The 16,652-nt window shown below is 35.8% G+C and overlaps 1 protein-coding gene and 1 non-coding gene across 2 annotated transcripts in view; both read right to left on the bottom strand.

Annotated features, from left to right (window-relative positions):
• LOC105712056 (nephrocystin-1) overlaps positions 1-16,652 on the bottom strand; it is a 73,452-nt gene that overhangs the window by 39,936 nt on the left and 16,864 nt on the right. Inside the window, 6 exon segments of the mRNA XM_064371680.1 lie at positions 1,053-1,064; positions 1,066-1,264; positions 1,580-1,683; positions 4,907-4,983; positions 5,287-5,323; positions 6,831-7,017. Coding sequence (XP_064227750.1) covers positions 1,053-1,064; positions 1,066-1,264; positions 1,580-1,683; positions 4,907-4,983; positions 5,287-5,323; positions 6,831-7,017 — 616 coding nt within the window.
• On the bottom strand, positions 9,234-9,352 carry LOC135272952 (5S ribosomal RNA). Its single transcript, XR_010340856.1, has one exon. It is a non-coding gene; the product is annotated as a 5S ribosomal RNA (ribosomal RNA).

The following is a 16,652-nucleotide window of genomic DNA, read 5'->3' as shown; positions in this document are numbered from 1 at the left end:
TTAATCTCTACTGGCAAATTATACTCACTAAAGAATTAATGGATTTTTTTGTATATACATACACAAAACTCACACCATCATACATACAAGCATGTACTTGTAAGTAATAAGTAAAGAAAAAGGTCAGAAAGGATACTTGCTAAATTGTTAATCGTGATTACTTATGAGTTTGAGGAGAATTTTCATTTGACTATGTAATTTTTTTTTTTTTTTTTTTGAGACAGAGTCTTGCTCTGTCACCCAGGATGGAGTACAGTGGCATATTCTCAGCTCACTGCAACCTCTGCCTCCCAGGTTCAAGTGATTATCCTGCCTCAGTCTCCCCAGTAGCTGGGATGACAGGCATGCATTACTACACCCAGCTTATTTTTGTATTTTTAGTAGAGACAGGGTTTTGCCATGTTGACCAGGCTGGTCTTGAACTCCTGACCTCAGGTGATCCACCTGTCTTGGCTTCCCATAGTGATGGGATTACAGGCATGAGCCACTGCACCTGGCCTGTAATTTTTTTTTAATGACAGAATTACGGATCATTTCTTCCTTTTAAAAAATTTAATTACTTTTTTTTTTAAGATAGGGTCTTGCTCTGTCACTCATGCTCTGGAGTGCGCTGGCACAATCACAGCTCACTACACCCTTGACTTCCTAAGCTCAAGCAATCCTGCTACCACAGCCTCTCGAGTAGCTGGGAATACAGGCATGCGCCATCACACCTGGCTAATTTTTCTTATTCTTTGTAGAGATAGGGTCTCACCATGTTGCTCAGGCTGGTCTTGAATTCCTGGCCTCAAGTGATCCTCCTGCTTCAGCTTCCCAAAATGTTGAGATTACAGGTGTGAGTCACCATGCCTGGCCAATTTCTTACTTTTTATTAAAGCTTTACAGGATTTTTCAAAAACGATAATTAAAATTTAACATCCGCTTTCACTCAAATGATAGAAAAGCAGGATCAATGAGAATGTTTCCAAGCCTTCAAACAACACCATGAATAAGATTATCAATTATTTTTGTGCAAAAAAAAAAAAAAAAACCAACCTAATGAGAAATGTTACTTGGAGCACAGGCTCGTGAAACCAAAAATATACGTCCTCTGCTCTGTACATTCCATGCCCTGAACCCCCTTTCAGATCCACTGCTGTCTTCCACAGTCTCCATCCTGTTTCCCATCAGATCTATTGGGTAATAAAACAAGACATCATTAATAAGATAGAAGATACTCACCTCTGAGATCGCTTTTTGAACAGCACTACAGTGGGAATCAGTTCTGGGGAGACGAAATAACAAAGTAAGTCAGGTCATGATATGCCTATTCACTCAATTAGGGAGCTTCTTTAATCAGTTTATAATCATCAGTAAGTTTTGAAAACCTAACAGTTTCCAGATGAAAACAAGATAGAACTAAATGTATTAAAAATAATCACAAAATTAAAATAGTAATGATCTTTAAGCAGACAATAGTATGAAAAGCTGTCCAGGTACAAGTTGTCTCCATTTCAAGAAAGCAATGAATTATTTATAACAGTAAAAATAAACAAAATGTTTCCTAAACCTACTCTGATATCCTTTCCCACTTTTGTACCTTTGCTTAACTTCTGCTCCGTCTGCTGTTTCATCCACCACCTCTACATCTTCTTCACTGCTCTCTTCACTTGATTCTTGATCTTCTTCTTCTTTACTATAAGGCTAAAAAACCATTGAAAAGTGAAGTGCTTTTTAACTAATGCAAAAATCAACCAATAAAAATACAAGTACTGCCACCTAACCCTCCAGTTTTTTCTGTTTAAAAAGAAAAAACAAAAGCATCAATACTTTCAGAAAACCTCGAGCACAGATGGGAACTTAGTATATATAATGAGCATATAAAAATTAGTGGGAAATAAATTTTCAACACACGGTTAATAACTTCACTATTCCAAAAAATAATGATTGAGATAGAGAGCAAGTTTAATCAAAATAAATTACAGATAGAATTTACTCAAATAAAAAAGAAAAGAAAGAAAAAAGCATTAGAAGAAAATAACCAGGAGATGGTGAAGCCCTTTCCAATTATGATACCAAAATAAAAAAATCGTAAGTGGATTTTTTATGACCTAAAGTCCACAAAGAAAATACCTAACACATAACTTACACATATCCTGAGGGGGAAAAAAGAAAATATCTAACACAAATATCTAAAGATTAATATCCTTATCATTAAATTATTATAAAAGCTCTTATAACTCAATGAGAGAGTCTTTAAATCCCTTAGAAAAAAAAATGGCCAAAAGAAATAAAAAGGTACCAATACGTAGAAATGATAAGCACTCAAGGTGATGGAAATATCAAACACCTTAACTTGATCATTACACAATCCATGCAAGTAAAAAGCACTCACATAAATACATAAAATATTATGTATCAATAAAGAAAACCGAAAGGGTCATTTGCAAAGAAGATATACAAATGGTCATAAAGCATATGAGATGATGCTCAACCTCATTAGGAGTAAAATAAATGCACATAAAACCACTAATGACACCTTTTTGCTGGTCATATTGGCAAAAATGTTAAAGATTGATAACAGTCATAATAGGCAAATGTCTGAGGAAACAGAGCTCTCTGATTGTTAGAGGTGAGAGTACAAATCAGCATAATTTTTCTAAAAGGCAAATTGGAAAAATAAATCAAAATATGAAGGTGTATACCCTTTGAACCAGTGACGATCATCTAGGAATTTATCTAAGGGGATAATCAGGCAAGCGTGCAAAGATGCATGCAGACTTGATGACAACACAAGTTGCCAGTTGGCTACCACCTATTCCCTACCTCCTCCAAACAAAATCCCTGATTTTGGCAATGATCCAGTTAAAAGGCTACATTTTCCAAGACTTCCTTGCAGCTAAGTGTTGCCAGAGAACTAAGTGCTGGTCAATGAGCAACAACTGAAAGTTTTTTGTGTAACTTCCAAGAAACCTTCTGAAAAAGGCAGCAGCTTACGTGTTTTGACTGCTTTCCTTTTTTGCTGCTCAGAATCTTTAAAAGATCCAGCAGCTGACTTAAAACTAAATAGATAATTCTAGGAAGAGCAGCCTCATATCAGAAACACAGTAAAATATTAGATAGGATCTTAACCAATTCTTGATTGCCTTTCTCCACACTTTTGTGCTTGAGAGAAACACGCTTCTACCTTATTTAAGCTACTTTTTGGGGGGGGATCTTTTTGTAACTGACAGAGGATGCTAATCCCATGTTCTTTGCAATATAATTGATAGTGACTATAGGTTGAAACAACTTAAATGACCATCTAAATGAGATTAGAAGACTTGCTGCCATTGAAAAAGATGATCTAGATCTGCTATAGCCCCTTGGCACATGTAGCTAGTGAGCTCTTGAAATTAGTCCAAACTGAGAAGTGCTACAAATGTAAAACAAACACTGGATTTTGAACTTAATGTTAAAAAAGCAAAACAGCTCAATAATTTAAAATATTGATTATATGTCAAAATACTGGATAATATAAAATATATTATTAAAAATAATTCTTCCTGTTTCTTTTTACTTTGTAAAACTATGTGTAATGAAAAAAATATGTTTGTTCTCACTGGTTCCTGGGACAGAGCTCCTGAAACACTTTGAATTTCCTGAATGGTAGGAGTATGTTTTCTTATTCATCAGGAGTCCCTTTCAACTACTCCTGAGTTTATGCTAACGAGGTAACTCTAGGTGGGCCCTAGACAGCTTCAGGAAGGGGACAGTTGCCAGAAAAACCAACCTGGGGAATTACAGGTTAGAACTTTCAGCCCCACCCTCCAACCTCAGTAGAGGGGAGAGGAGCTGGAGACTAAGTTAATCACCAATGGCTAACGATTTAGTTAATACAACTAATGAAATCTCCATAAAAACCCCTAAGTGATAGGGTTCCAGGAGCTTATAGTATGATGAACACAGCAAGGTGCTGGGAGGGTGGCAGGCCCAGAGAGGGCATGCCAGCCACCCGCCATCAATACTTCAGTCTATGGCTGTTCCTGAGTTATATCCTTTATAATAAACTGGTAAATGCAAGGAAAGTGTTTTCCCAAGTTCTATGAGTCATTCTAGTAAATTACTGAATCCCTGAGGTGAGGGTGTGGGAACTCATGACTGTATAGCCAGTCAGTAAGAAGTATGGGTGGCTCTTGGGACTTGTGACTGGCAATGGAAGTGGGCAGCAGTCTTGTGGGACTGAGCCTTTAACCTATGGGGGTCTGTGCTAGCTCCAGTCATTAGTGTCAGAATCAAATTGAATTGCTGACACTGGTTGGTGTAGGAGAACTGATGTAGAAACCCATATTTGGTGTCAGAGAAAATTCACATACTTGGTGTCAGAGAAAATCCACATACTTGGTGTCAGAAGTGATGTCAGCAAAAAGATATTCTTAATGTAGCTATTGAAAAATTTAAATTACATGTGTGGTTTGCATCATAGTTCTACTGGACAGTGCTGATCCAGACAGAAATTTACATATCTTGGCACAGAAAACGACTATGTTATTTTATGAAATAAGAAAATACAGGCTACAAACACGCATGTATAGTATGTTCACATTTTAGTAAGGGGATCACATATTTGTGGAAGTTAACACAAAGTTAACTGTGGTTATGTTTTACAATAAACAATAGATATCTATTATTTGTTCTGATCAGCATTACTCCACAAAGCATCCTTACTGTGAGATCACGTTCTAGGTCTCACATGCATAAGAGTACTTCACAGGTCCCCAGGGCCATTAATATACAATGTGTTTCCCAGGTGCTGTCCCTCCAAAATTAAAGCAAATTCTGTATCTCAAGTCATTCACTAGTCAAATTGTCAAAAGAACACAGCTAAATGTTTTATTAAAAGTGAAAAAAAAAGGCTTAGAAAAGGAAAGCACAAACCAAGACTAACCTCCAGGTAGGTTCTGGGAACAAGACCTTCATTTCCTTTGGCATCCTTAGCTATCCACCAACCATCAGGTTTTTTTTCTTTTTTTTTTTTTTTTTTTTTTTTGAGACGGAGTTTCGCTCTTGATACCCAGGCTGGAGCGCAATGGCGCGATCTCGGCTCACCGCAATCTCCGCCTCCTGGGTTCAGGCAATTCTCCTGCCTCAGCCTCCTGAGTAGCTGGGATTACAGGCACGCGCCACCGTGCCCAGCTAATTTTTTGTATTAGTAGAGACGGGCTTTCACCATGTTGACCAAGATGGTCTCGATCTCTTGACCTCGTGATCCACCCGCCTCGGCCTCCCAAAGTGCTGGGATTACAGGCTTGAGCCACCGCGCCCGGCCAGGTTTTTTTTCAATTATAAAGAGAATTTCCCCTTTCTCAAAGCAAAACAAAGTAAAAATTTTAAATAAAATTCAAAAATCATGAGTATATATATATCATTACCAATGATTCAAAATATGTGCTGAAAAAAAGGCAAAGTCTTTTCCTAATCTAATATTTTTCCTAAGTTTTATCAAAAGCTTCCCTATTACCCAACCACTACGTATTCTGCCTAACTCACCTAAACCATAAATGTGACATAATTTAATGAATCATTCCTTCTAGTTACCTAACATACACTTCAACCATTTATGTAAATAGGAACCATTTTTCACAATCATTTTTAAGGCCCCGTACTTATTCCAAATATTCGATTACTGTGTAAAATATTTTTGAATTTTTTTTTTTTTTGACAGAGTCTCAGCTCACTGCAACCTTTGCCTCTTGGATTCAAGAGATTCTCCTGCCTCAGCCTCCCAAATAGCTGGGACTACAGGCACGTGCCACCGTGTCCAGCTAATTTTCTGTATTTTCAGTACAGAAAGGATTTCACTGTGTTAGCCAGGATGGTCTCCATTTCCTGACCTCATGATCTGCCCGCCGTGGCCTCCCAAAGTGCTGGGACTACAGGTGTGAGCCACCATGTCCGGCGTGAATATTTTAATCTCTCTGGAAAAGTGTCTTTCAGAAGCAGCATATAAATTCCCCCCCAAAAAATCAATTCCATTAAACTTAAACCCTATTTTTAACCAAAAACAGTATTTAGTGAATACAATTACCCAGTTAATTCACCAGATATGTTTTGAATAACACTCACTCATTTATAAAAATAAAATTCATCTTTGAAGACAAAAGCATTTCCATTACTGAGGTCACTAAGAAAGCAAATGCTTTCTTAAAATATACATTATTGTCTAATGTTGATACCATTTTCCAGGAGAATTTGAAAAAAAATCTATAAATCAAACCATACAATTAGTTGCATAATATTCTATTATATTTTATTATTAATCAGTTACTAAACTTTGAAGTTTAATATAAGAACCAAAATTCATATATTCACTTAAATTCCTTTGGCTCATTTCTCTAGCAGAAGACACAGGCTCAAATTCCCTTAAGAATCACACCTGTATTGTTCCGTCCCACCTGCCACTTATTTACGCCCAGTCCAAGCAAACATGGATGCAAGCCCCTTTCATATCAAGTTAACAGGAAAGATTGCTACAAAACAGCAGCAAGTACTCCCTTCTACCTCCACCTATGGACATTGTCTAACTCACTTGAATGAATTTACATATGACATGCAATAACAAATTATAAAATTTTACCCCTAAGTTAGGAATTCTCAACATTAAAGCTAGTTTAAAAAATCTTTAGTTACAGAGATAACTGTAGTAACATAATCTCATATTACTACTGCTTGTAAATCATAATTATTACTTATTTAAACAGATTGTTAAAAAACTTCAAGAATCTCTAATACAGGTATACAGACGGAGTTTCCTTATTCTGTCAGGTATGGACATTAATCCCTAGGTTAGGTATCAGTCTTATTCTACCTACTTTAAATGTAAGATCTCCAACTTGCTGAGCAGTAAAATTTCCAACAGCAATGTATTCTTCACTGGTTGACTGTTTGTGAGACTCATTTTCCTCTGTATCTTCTTCCTCCTCTGCATCTTCTTCCTCCTCACCACTGTCTTCACTTTCCTCACTTTCACTTTCTTCTTCTTCAGTAGGTGCCCCAACTCTACAAAAAGTGTTTCTATGAGTAGGCCCACTTGAAGTAATATATAAGAACAGACCAACTATGAGTATAACTTCTATATATACATGAATATACCATATTTGGAGCTGGCAAATAAAAGAAATAAAGGAAAATACAATGAACAATTTCTACCATCTAACTAAGAAGGTGTGCTTGGAGAGACTGAGGTGGAAAGAGAGTTATGTATGTGAGATGGCAGAGCATCACTGGACTTGAGGCCAGGAGACTTGAATTCAAGTCTTCAATTCATCCATTCAGAAAATGCTCTTTGAGCATTATTATTAAGTACTTAGAGCACGGACTCTGCTAAATTTAAATTCTGGCTCTATTCCTTCTTTGCTAGGTGACCTTAGATAGGTTTCTTTTAAGCTCTTCATTTCTCATTGGTAAAGTAGAGATAATCATAGAACGTGCCTTCTAAGGTTGCCATGAGGATTAAGATGAGTTATTACTTGCGAGGTGTTTAGAACAGTGCTTGCCCATAGCAAGCTTTCCATAAAAGTCAGTTATGATGATGACATTGATGCTGTTGGTCAAGTTCCATGTCAGAGAGACACACAGTAGACAAAAAGGTAAACCAGACACAATTCCCCATCCTCAAGGAGCTTGCAATGAGACTATCTAGAAAATGGAGAATTATAAAATAGTGCAATAGGTACTAGAGTAGAGGTATATACAGGATACTAAGAAATTAATCATGCAAGAGGGACACCTAACCCAGGTTGCATGAATGGGAATCAGAAAAGGCTTTAATTAGGTCTTGACAGACGATATGGAATTAATCAGGTAAAATGGGAGTAAAAGGAAGGGGAGGGACAGGAGAAAGGAGGTTCGAGATTAGGAAATGTCAAATAGCTCACGAATGGTAGGGCAAGGCTTGAGGAAAATGAATGAGAATTGAGGCTGAAAAGAGGTGCGAAGAATGTAGCCCAGGTGAGCCTGACCTTTAAGGTCATCCCTAAAAATGAGTAGGGGACTCCAGCCTGGGTAACAAGAGCGAAACTCCGTTTCAAAAAAAAAAATGAGTAGGGGAAGGTACATGATATGATTCGCACTTTAGAAAGGAGACAAAGCTACAATGTAGGGAACAGATTAGAAGAAGGGCTAAAGGTGAGGGTGGCTGTTGAAAGTAAGAAGTGACAACAGTATGAACTAAGAAAACAGTATAGGGATAAAGAGAAAGGAGATGATACGGAGGGTGAGGAAGAGAGAAATGCCAAAATAACATTAGCTTGGGTATGTAACTTAATCTTTCTGACTTTTATTTATTCATTCGACATTCAGCAAAGTTTAAATTTTGGGGGGCACCTACTGTATAACAGACATTGGGAGCTTGGGCTATAACAATGAACAAAACCAAGATCTTTGCCCTCCTAAAGCTTACATCAGAGAAGCTTATCTTTAAAATGGGACAACAATACTTAGACTAATGCAAATGAACATCATTAACCATAAAACTAGCCAAAATAAATTTTCTCTGGAATAAAAAGGAAAATAAGTTTGACTTTGTTTAAAATAATTGTAGGATACTGTTATACCACACTTACCTAACACATAAACCAGGATGTAACAACCATTTTTATACCACAAGAATTAAAAAATCCATAAAATATCATATTTACTTTCAGTGTGTCTCTTTCCTTCCTTAGGAGATATTTTGCACATATCTTGTATGGGTCAATTATTCCAAAACTTTGCTGGAATAATGTGAACTTGATATGGTTTTTCCCCTTCATTAATGTAGTGAATTTCAATGATTGATTTTTTAATGTTAAATCAACTCACATTCTGGAACAAATTCCACTTGGTCATGATGTATTATCCTTTTGAAATGCCTCTAGATTTTACTTACTAATATTTTATACTGAGTTTGTGGATTTGTTCCCCTCATAATTTTCTTCTAGTGTTCTTGTCAGGTTTTGATATCAGTGTTATTGAAAGCTTATAAAATGATTTGTCTATTATTGGTGTGTAGGAATGTAAAGCATCCAACTTTTGTATTCTCTAGAATAATTCTGTAATATTGGCATTATTTCTTTCTTAAATGTTTACAAAAAATTCACCAGTAAAACCACCTGGGAGTTTAATCTGTGGAAAGGTTTTTAATTACAAATTCTATTTCTTTAGTAGATATTTTAGTAGAACTATTAAGATTGTCTATTCATTTTGTGTCCATTTCTGTACATTTTTTTTTTTAAAGCCTACAGCACCCGGTATTACCAGGTGGTCTCCCATCCAAGTACTAACCAGGCCCAACCCTGCTTAGCTTCCGAGATCAGACGAGATTGGGCATGTTCAGGGTGGTATGGCCGTAGACCTGTACATTTTCTTTCTAAAGAAACTTATTTTATCTAAATTTCAAACTTATTCACATAAGTTTGTTCATAATATCTTCATAGTATCTTTTTAATTCTTATAGAATCTGTACTGACTTCTGTTTTTTCTCTCTTTTTCTCTTTTCTTGATCAATAATGCCAGCAGTTTATTCATTTGATTAATTTCCCCAAAACCAAGTTTTGGCTTTGTTGATTTTGCCGACTGTATGTTGGTTTATTGTTCACTATTTTCTGCTTTTATTTTTATTATTTCCTTCCTTCTGCTCTCCTTGGTATTGTTGTCCTTTTTCCGGCCTCTAAAGTTGAATACTTTACATTCCTATATACCAATAATAGACAACCAGAGAGTGGTTGTCTCTCTGACATGAGTGAACTCCCATTCATAATTGCTACAAAGAGAATAAAACCTAGGAATACAACTTACAAGGGATGTGAAGGACCTCTTCAAGGAGAACTACAAACCACTGTTCAAGGAAATAAGGGAGGACACAACAGATGGAAAAACATTCCATGCTCATGGATGGGAAGTATCAATATCGTAAAATGGCATACTGCCGAAAGTTATTTGTAGATTCAATGCTATCCCCATCAAGCTACCATTAACTTTCTTCACAGAATTAGAAAAAAACTACTTTAAATTTCATATGGAACCAAAAAAGAGCCCGCATAGCCAAGACAATCCTAAGCAAAAAGAACAAAGCTGGAGGCATCACACTACCTGACTTCAAACTATACTATGAGGGTATGGTAACCCAGAGAGCACAATACTGGTACCAAAACAGATACACAGACCAATGGAACAGAACTGAAGCCTCAGAAATAATACCACACATCTATAACCATGTGATCTTTGACAAATCTGACAAAAACAAGCAATGGAAAAAGGATTCCCTATTCAATAAATGGTACTGGGAAAACTGGCCAGACATATACAGAAAACTGAAACTGGACCACTTCCTTACACCTTAAAAAAAAAAAAAAAACATTAACTCAAGATAGATTAAAGACTTAAACGTAAGACCTAAAACTAAATAAAACCTAGAAGAAAACCTAGGCAATACCATTCAGGACATAGGCACAGGCAAAGACTTCATGACTAAAACACCAAAAGCAATGGCAACAAAGGCCAAAAATGACAAATGGTATCTAATTAAATTAACGAGCTTATGCACAGCAGAAGAAACTAGCATCAGAGTGAACAGACAACCTACAGAATGGGAGATAATTTTTGCAACCTATCCATCTGACAAAGGGCTAACATCCAGAATCTACAAATAACTTAAAAAAATTTACAAGAAAAAAAAAACCAACCCCGTCAAAAAATGGGCACAGGATATGAACAGACACTTCTCAAAAGAAGACATTTATGCGGACAACAAACGTATGAAAAAAAGCTCATCATCACTGATCATTAAAGAAATGCAAATAAAAACCACAATGAGATACCATCTCACGCCAGTTAGAATGGCGATCATTAAAAAATCAAGAAACAACAGATGCTGGAGAGGATGTGGAGAAATAGGAACACTTTTACACTGTTGGTGTGAGTGTAAATTAGTTCAACCATTGTGGAATACAGTGTGGCAATTCCTCAAGGATCTAGAACCAGAAACATCATTTGATCTAGCAATCCCATTACTGGAAATATACCCAAAGGATTACAAATCATTCTACTATAAAGACACATGCACATATGTGTTTGTTGCAGCACTCTTCACAATAGCAAAGACTTGGAACCAACCCAAATGCCCATCAATGATAGAGTGGATTAAAAAAAGTTGCACATGTACACCATGGAATACTATGCAGCCATTAAAAAGGATGAGTTCATGTCCTTTACAGGGACAAGGATGAATCTGGAAACCATGATTCTCAGCAAACTAGCACAAGAACAGAAAACCAAACATCACATGTTTTCACTCATAAGTGGGAGGTGAACAATGCAAACACATAGACACAGAGAAGGGAACAACACACACGGGGGCCTATTAGGGGGTGGGGGGCTAGGGGAGGGATAACATTAGGAGAAATACCTAATGTAGATGACGGGTTGATGGGTGCAGCAAACCACCATGGCACATGTATACCTATGTAACAAATCTGCATGTTCTGCACATGTATCCCAGTATAATAATTTTTTAAAAAGAAGTGTATAATATGCTTTTTTTTAAAAAAAAAAAAAGTTGAATGCTTTAGTAATTGATTTACAACTTTTTTTTTCAAACTATGCATTTAAAAGTATAAATTTCTGGCTAGGTACAGTGGCTCACACCTGTAATCCCAGTACTTTGGGAGGCTGAGGTGGGAGGACTGCATGAACCCTTGAGTTCAACACCAGCCTGAGCAATATAGTGAGACCTTGCCTCTACAAAAATTAAAAAATTAGCCAAGCCTGGTGGCATACACTGGTAGTCTCGGCTACTCAGAGAGGTGGAGGTGGGGAAGATCACTTCAGCTCAGGAGGTGGAGGTTGCAGTGAGCCAAGATTGCACCACTGCACTCCAGCCTGAGTGACAAACAGCCTGTCTCCAAAACAAACAAAAGATAGAAATTTCCATCTAAGCACTACGTTGGTTGCAACCACAGTCATTTTATTATCATTCCAAATAGTTTCTAATTGCCACTGTTATATTTTCTTTGACTCACAGTTTACATAGAAAGTGTGTGAAAATTTGCAAACAGTAGTGATTTCTAATTATTTTTTCTGTCATTGGGTTTTAATGTCATTCCAAGTGATCAAAGAACAGACATAATACTACATAACTTCAAACTTTAGAAATTTGATGATAATTACTTTATGGTTCAATATGGTTCATTTTCATTAATGTTACATTAATTATGTAACATTATGTTTCATTAATGCACTGAAAAGAATATTATTTACATAACACATACTTGGGTGCTATGTTCTACACATACACAGTCATGCACTGCACAACAATGTTCCAGTCAACAATGGGCCAAATATACAATGATGGTCCCATAAGATATAATACCATATTTTTACTGTACATTTTCTATTTTTGGATATGTTTAGATACACAAATATTTATACCATTGTGTTATAATTGAATTGCCTACAGTATTCAGCACAGTAATGTGGTGTACAGGTTTGTAGCTTAGGAGCAACAGACTATACTATATAACCCAAGTCTATGGTAGCCTATACCTTCTAGGTTTGTGCAAGTACACTCTATGATGTTTGTACAATGATGAAATCACTTAATGACACATTTCTCAGAACATCTCCCTGTCATTAAGAAAGGCTTGACTATGTGTAATTAGATCAAGGTGGTTAAGGATTGTGAATTATCTAGCTTTGCTTTAGTTCTGGCAACTTTTGTTTTATACATTTGAACCCATGTTATTAAATGTATACACATTTAGGAATTTTTTTTTTTCCTGTTGCATCGAACCTTTCTTTTATCATTATGAAATGTCCTTTCTTAAACAGTAAATTACTTTTAGCTTTAAGTAGCTGATATTATTGTAACCACATCACCTTTGTTTTGGTTATAGAACAAAGAATATCTTTGTTAAAGAACATGGAGTATCTTTTTCCAGTTCTTTGCTTTCAATTCTCTATAATTGTATACTAAAGTGTATCTCTTCTAAATAGTATATATTTGGGTTAAAAAAATTCAATCTGACAATCTTTCTTGTAATTGGAGTGTTACTCCATTTACATTTAATGTAACTATCCAAATGGCTGCTTTGAAACCATGTTACTATTTAGTTTCTATTTGTCTCATCTGTTTTTTATTTTTAATTTCTCCTTTATTGCCTTTTTTGGGTTAATAAAATTGCTTTTAATATCCCATTTATTGTGTTGTTTTACTAGCTACATTTCTTTGTATTACTTTTTTAGTGATTGTTTTAGGTATTACAATATGCATTCCTAACTTACCATAGTCTAATATCGTATTTCACCAAAGATAAAATAACTTTAAGATAAAGAATTCCATTTACCTGCCAGACTTTGTGCTATGCTACGCTATTGTCACATTTTACTTCTACATATACTCAGTCCTTGTAATGTGCAGATTCTGTATTTGTGAATTCATTGGCTCACTAAAGTTTATTTGTAATTCCCTAATTAATAATTGCAGTGCTTTTGTGGTCATTTGTGGACATATACAAAGCAGCAAAAAATTTGAGTTGTCTGGCATACATATTCCCAACTGAAGTTGAACGTGGTGACACCTGCCTTTTTTTTTCAGCTCTCATATAGGAAAGTGTCCTTTTTGCAATCTATTTAGTACCACACTTTTTTTTTTTTTTTGGTGATTTTAGTGTTTAAAATGGCCCCAAAACATAGCGCTGAAGAGCGGTGTGCTATTCCTAAGTACAAGAAGGCTATAATCTACCTCTGGAGAAAATCGTGTGTTAGATAAGACTTGTTCATGCATGAGTGATAGTGCTGTCGGTGTAAATTCAATGTTAATGAATCAATAAAATATATGATATAAGGGGTCTTTTAACAGTAACACAAGGTTGTATGTCACTCAGTTGACAAAAACACTGTGACGAGAGGCTCACAGGAGTCTTAAGTCTATATTTCTCCAGAAGCAATGGTTTAGTATTTGCTAATCAAGTGTTCATAGCAATTTTATAGAATATAACTACTGCAAATAATGAGAATCGATTGGATATTATAAATCCCCAAATGTACATTTTGCTTTACGTAATCAAGTGTCTGTTAAAGGCATGTTGAAAAGAAAAATAGAGGCTTTTATATTTACCCACATACTCATTTTTTCAATCCTTTTTGAAGATCCAAATTTCTCTGTGGGATCATTGCCTGCTAGCCTGAAGAACTTCTTTTAACATTTCTTATACTGCAGGTCAATTGACAAATTTCCTCAGCTTTTGTTTGCCTAAAAGTGTCTTTATTTCACTTTAATTTTTTATACTTTTGCTAGATACAGAATCCTGAGTTGATGGTTTCTTCTTTCAATGTTTTCAAGATGTTACTACATTGTGTTCTGACCTGTATTTTTTCTCACAAGATGTCAACTGTAATTTTGTCATTTGTCTCTACATGTTTCCTTTTTTCCCTTGGCAACTCTTAAGATTTCCTATTTATCTTTGGTTTTCAGTAGTTTGACTCTAATGTACCTGTGTGTGGGTTTCTTTACAATTCTGTTTGGGGTTCCCTGAGATTCTTGGATCAGTGGCTTGACATCTTTCTTAGACAGTAATTTTAAAATGTTTTTAGTCACTATCTCTTTAAATATTTCTTGTGCTTCATTCTCGCTCCTCTTCTTCCAAGACTTCAATTACAAATCTGTTATAACTTTTAACAGTGTCTCACCTCTTAAATTCTGTTTTGTTCCTTGCACTTTTAAATTTTTATGTATCAATTTGAACAAGTTTTAAAGCTGCCTTTGGGTTCACTGATCCCTTCTTCTGTTGTATCTAATCTTCAGTTAAGCCACCCTATAATTTTATTTCATATACTGTATTGTTTTAGTTCCAGAATTTTCATTTTGGTCTTTGTTAGTTTCTATTTCTCTGCTTAAGATTCCTCTCTATTCATCTTATCTATCTTTTCCTATAACTTATTTATCTATCTTTTCCTGTAAGTTGTTGTTTTATGGTTCTTATTTGCTAATTTTCACATCTCTGAGCTACTGGTTATTTAATCTCTTGATTTTATGACATTTCCCAGATTTTTGAGTCTATACATTGAGTCAGATTTTGGAAGTTCTCAGCTATTAGTTTATCAAATATTATATTTTTTAGTTATAGAATGTTTATTTGATTTTTCTATATTTGAATTCTCTTAAAATACACTCTTTTCCCCATTTCATTCACCTTTTCTTCTATTTTCTTTAACATATTTATCATATTATTTAGAAGTCCTTGTCAGCTAACTCTGTATCTGGATCATGTCTGGGTCTGTTTTTACTGACCATCTTGTCACTTATTGATCATGTATTTTTCCCTGCTTTTTTGCATTTCTAATTTTTTTAAATTACTGGTTGCTATGATGGACACATTAGAAGACACACTTACGGACTTTGGATTATGTTACATTCCTCTAAGAAGTGTTAAATTCCTTTAATGTTACACAGTTAAAATATCTTGTTCCTGATTAGGTCTGCTTTTAGGCTCTGATAGAGAAGACCTACTTCAGCTTTGTCTTTATTCTTAGATCATGGTTGTTACTCTCAGGGTGTTTTCTTTACTCATGGGGCCTGGGCCTTCTGTGATCTCTACTAAATGCCTGAAGCATTTCCCAAGTCTCTTTACTATAGCTAGGTACAAACTCCAATGTTTTTCCAGGACTATATGATTTCCAGAATCTACTAAGCTCTCAGTCTCCCAGCAGGCACTTTCTGCCAGGCCTTGCAGGAATTTTGCCCTACACAACCCAGGAGACCTTACAGATTGCTGGAGTTGTTTCTCTGCAGCTCCCTTCTCTCTGTAGCACCTTGCTCCACAACTCCCAGTGAACTGGGCAGCTCCAAAGTGTGACCTGTCTCTTCAGTCCAGTAAGATTGCTACTCCCTGCTTGGAATCTACCTTCCTCCACCACAGCCCATAAATTATTCCCAGGGAAAAAGTTTAGGTGAATGTAAGATTCACTTCATGCATCTCCCTATATCAAGAATATCAACCCTGCTTGGTGGATGCTCAATGACTTCAAACAGATGCTTTGTATATTTTTCCAGACTTTACAGTCATTTATGGTGGGAAGGCAAGTCCAATACCAACTACTCTGCCATTCTCAGTACTAAGAATTGGTGGAAATTCTAGATCCTTGCATCTACCACCTTCAGCACTTTTTCCCAGGGTACAGAATAAAGATTGGGGAACAACATTGAAAGAGTCTGAATAATTGATTTTTTATTTTGCTTCCCACAAATTAGGTTTGTTCATACAGGTTGGGTATCTCTAATTTAAAAATCCAAAATCCAAAATACTCCCAAATCTGAAACTTTTGGAGCATCAAAATAACATCAAAGGAAATGCTCATTGGAGTCTTTCAAAATGTAGGTTTTCAGATTAGGGATGCTCAACCAGTAAGCATAATGCAAGTATTCCAAAATCCAGAACAATCCAAAATTAAAAAATACTTCTGATCCCAAGCAATTCAGATAAGGAATACTCAACTTGTATACGTAAGTCTTCTTTACAACTTTCAAAAGCTATTATTAACATTCACTCTGGCAGAAAAGTCCCTGCTTTTTTTTTTTTTTTTTTTTTTTTTTTGATACAGAGTCTCACTCTGCCCAGGCTGGAGTACAGTGGAAAAGTCTCAGCTCATTGCAGCCT

Source organism: Aotus nancymaae, unplaced genomic scaffold (genome assembly GCF_030222135.1).
Source record: "Aotus nancymaae isolate 86718 unplaced genomic scaffold, 86718_ANA_hifiasm-v0.15.2.pri h1tg000155l, whole genome shotgun sequence".
NCBI lineage: Eukaryota > Metazoa > Chordata > Mammalia > Primates > Aotidae > Aotus > Aotus nancymaae.
Note: the sequence above shows the minus strand (reverse complement) of the source record. Positions and strands in the feature narration are given on the sequence as shown.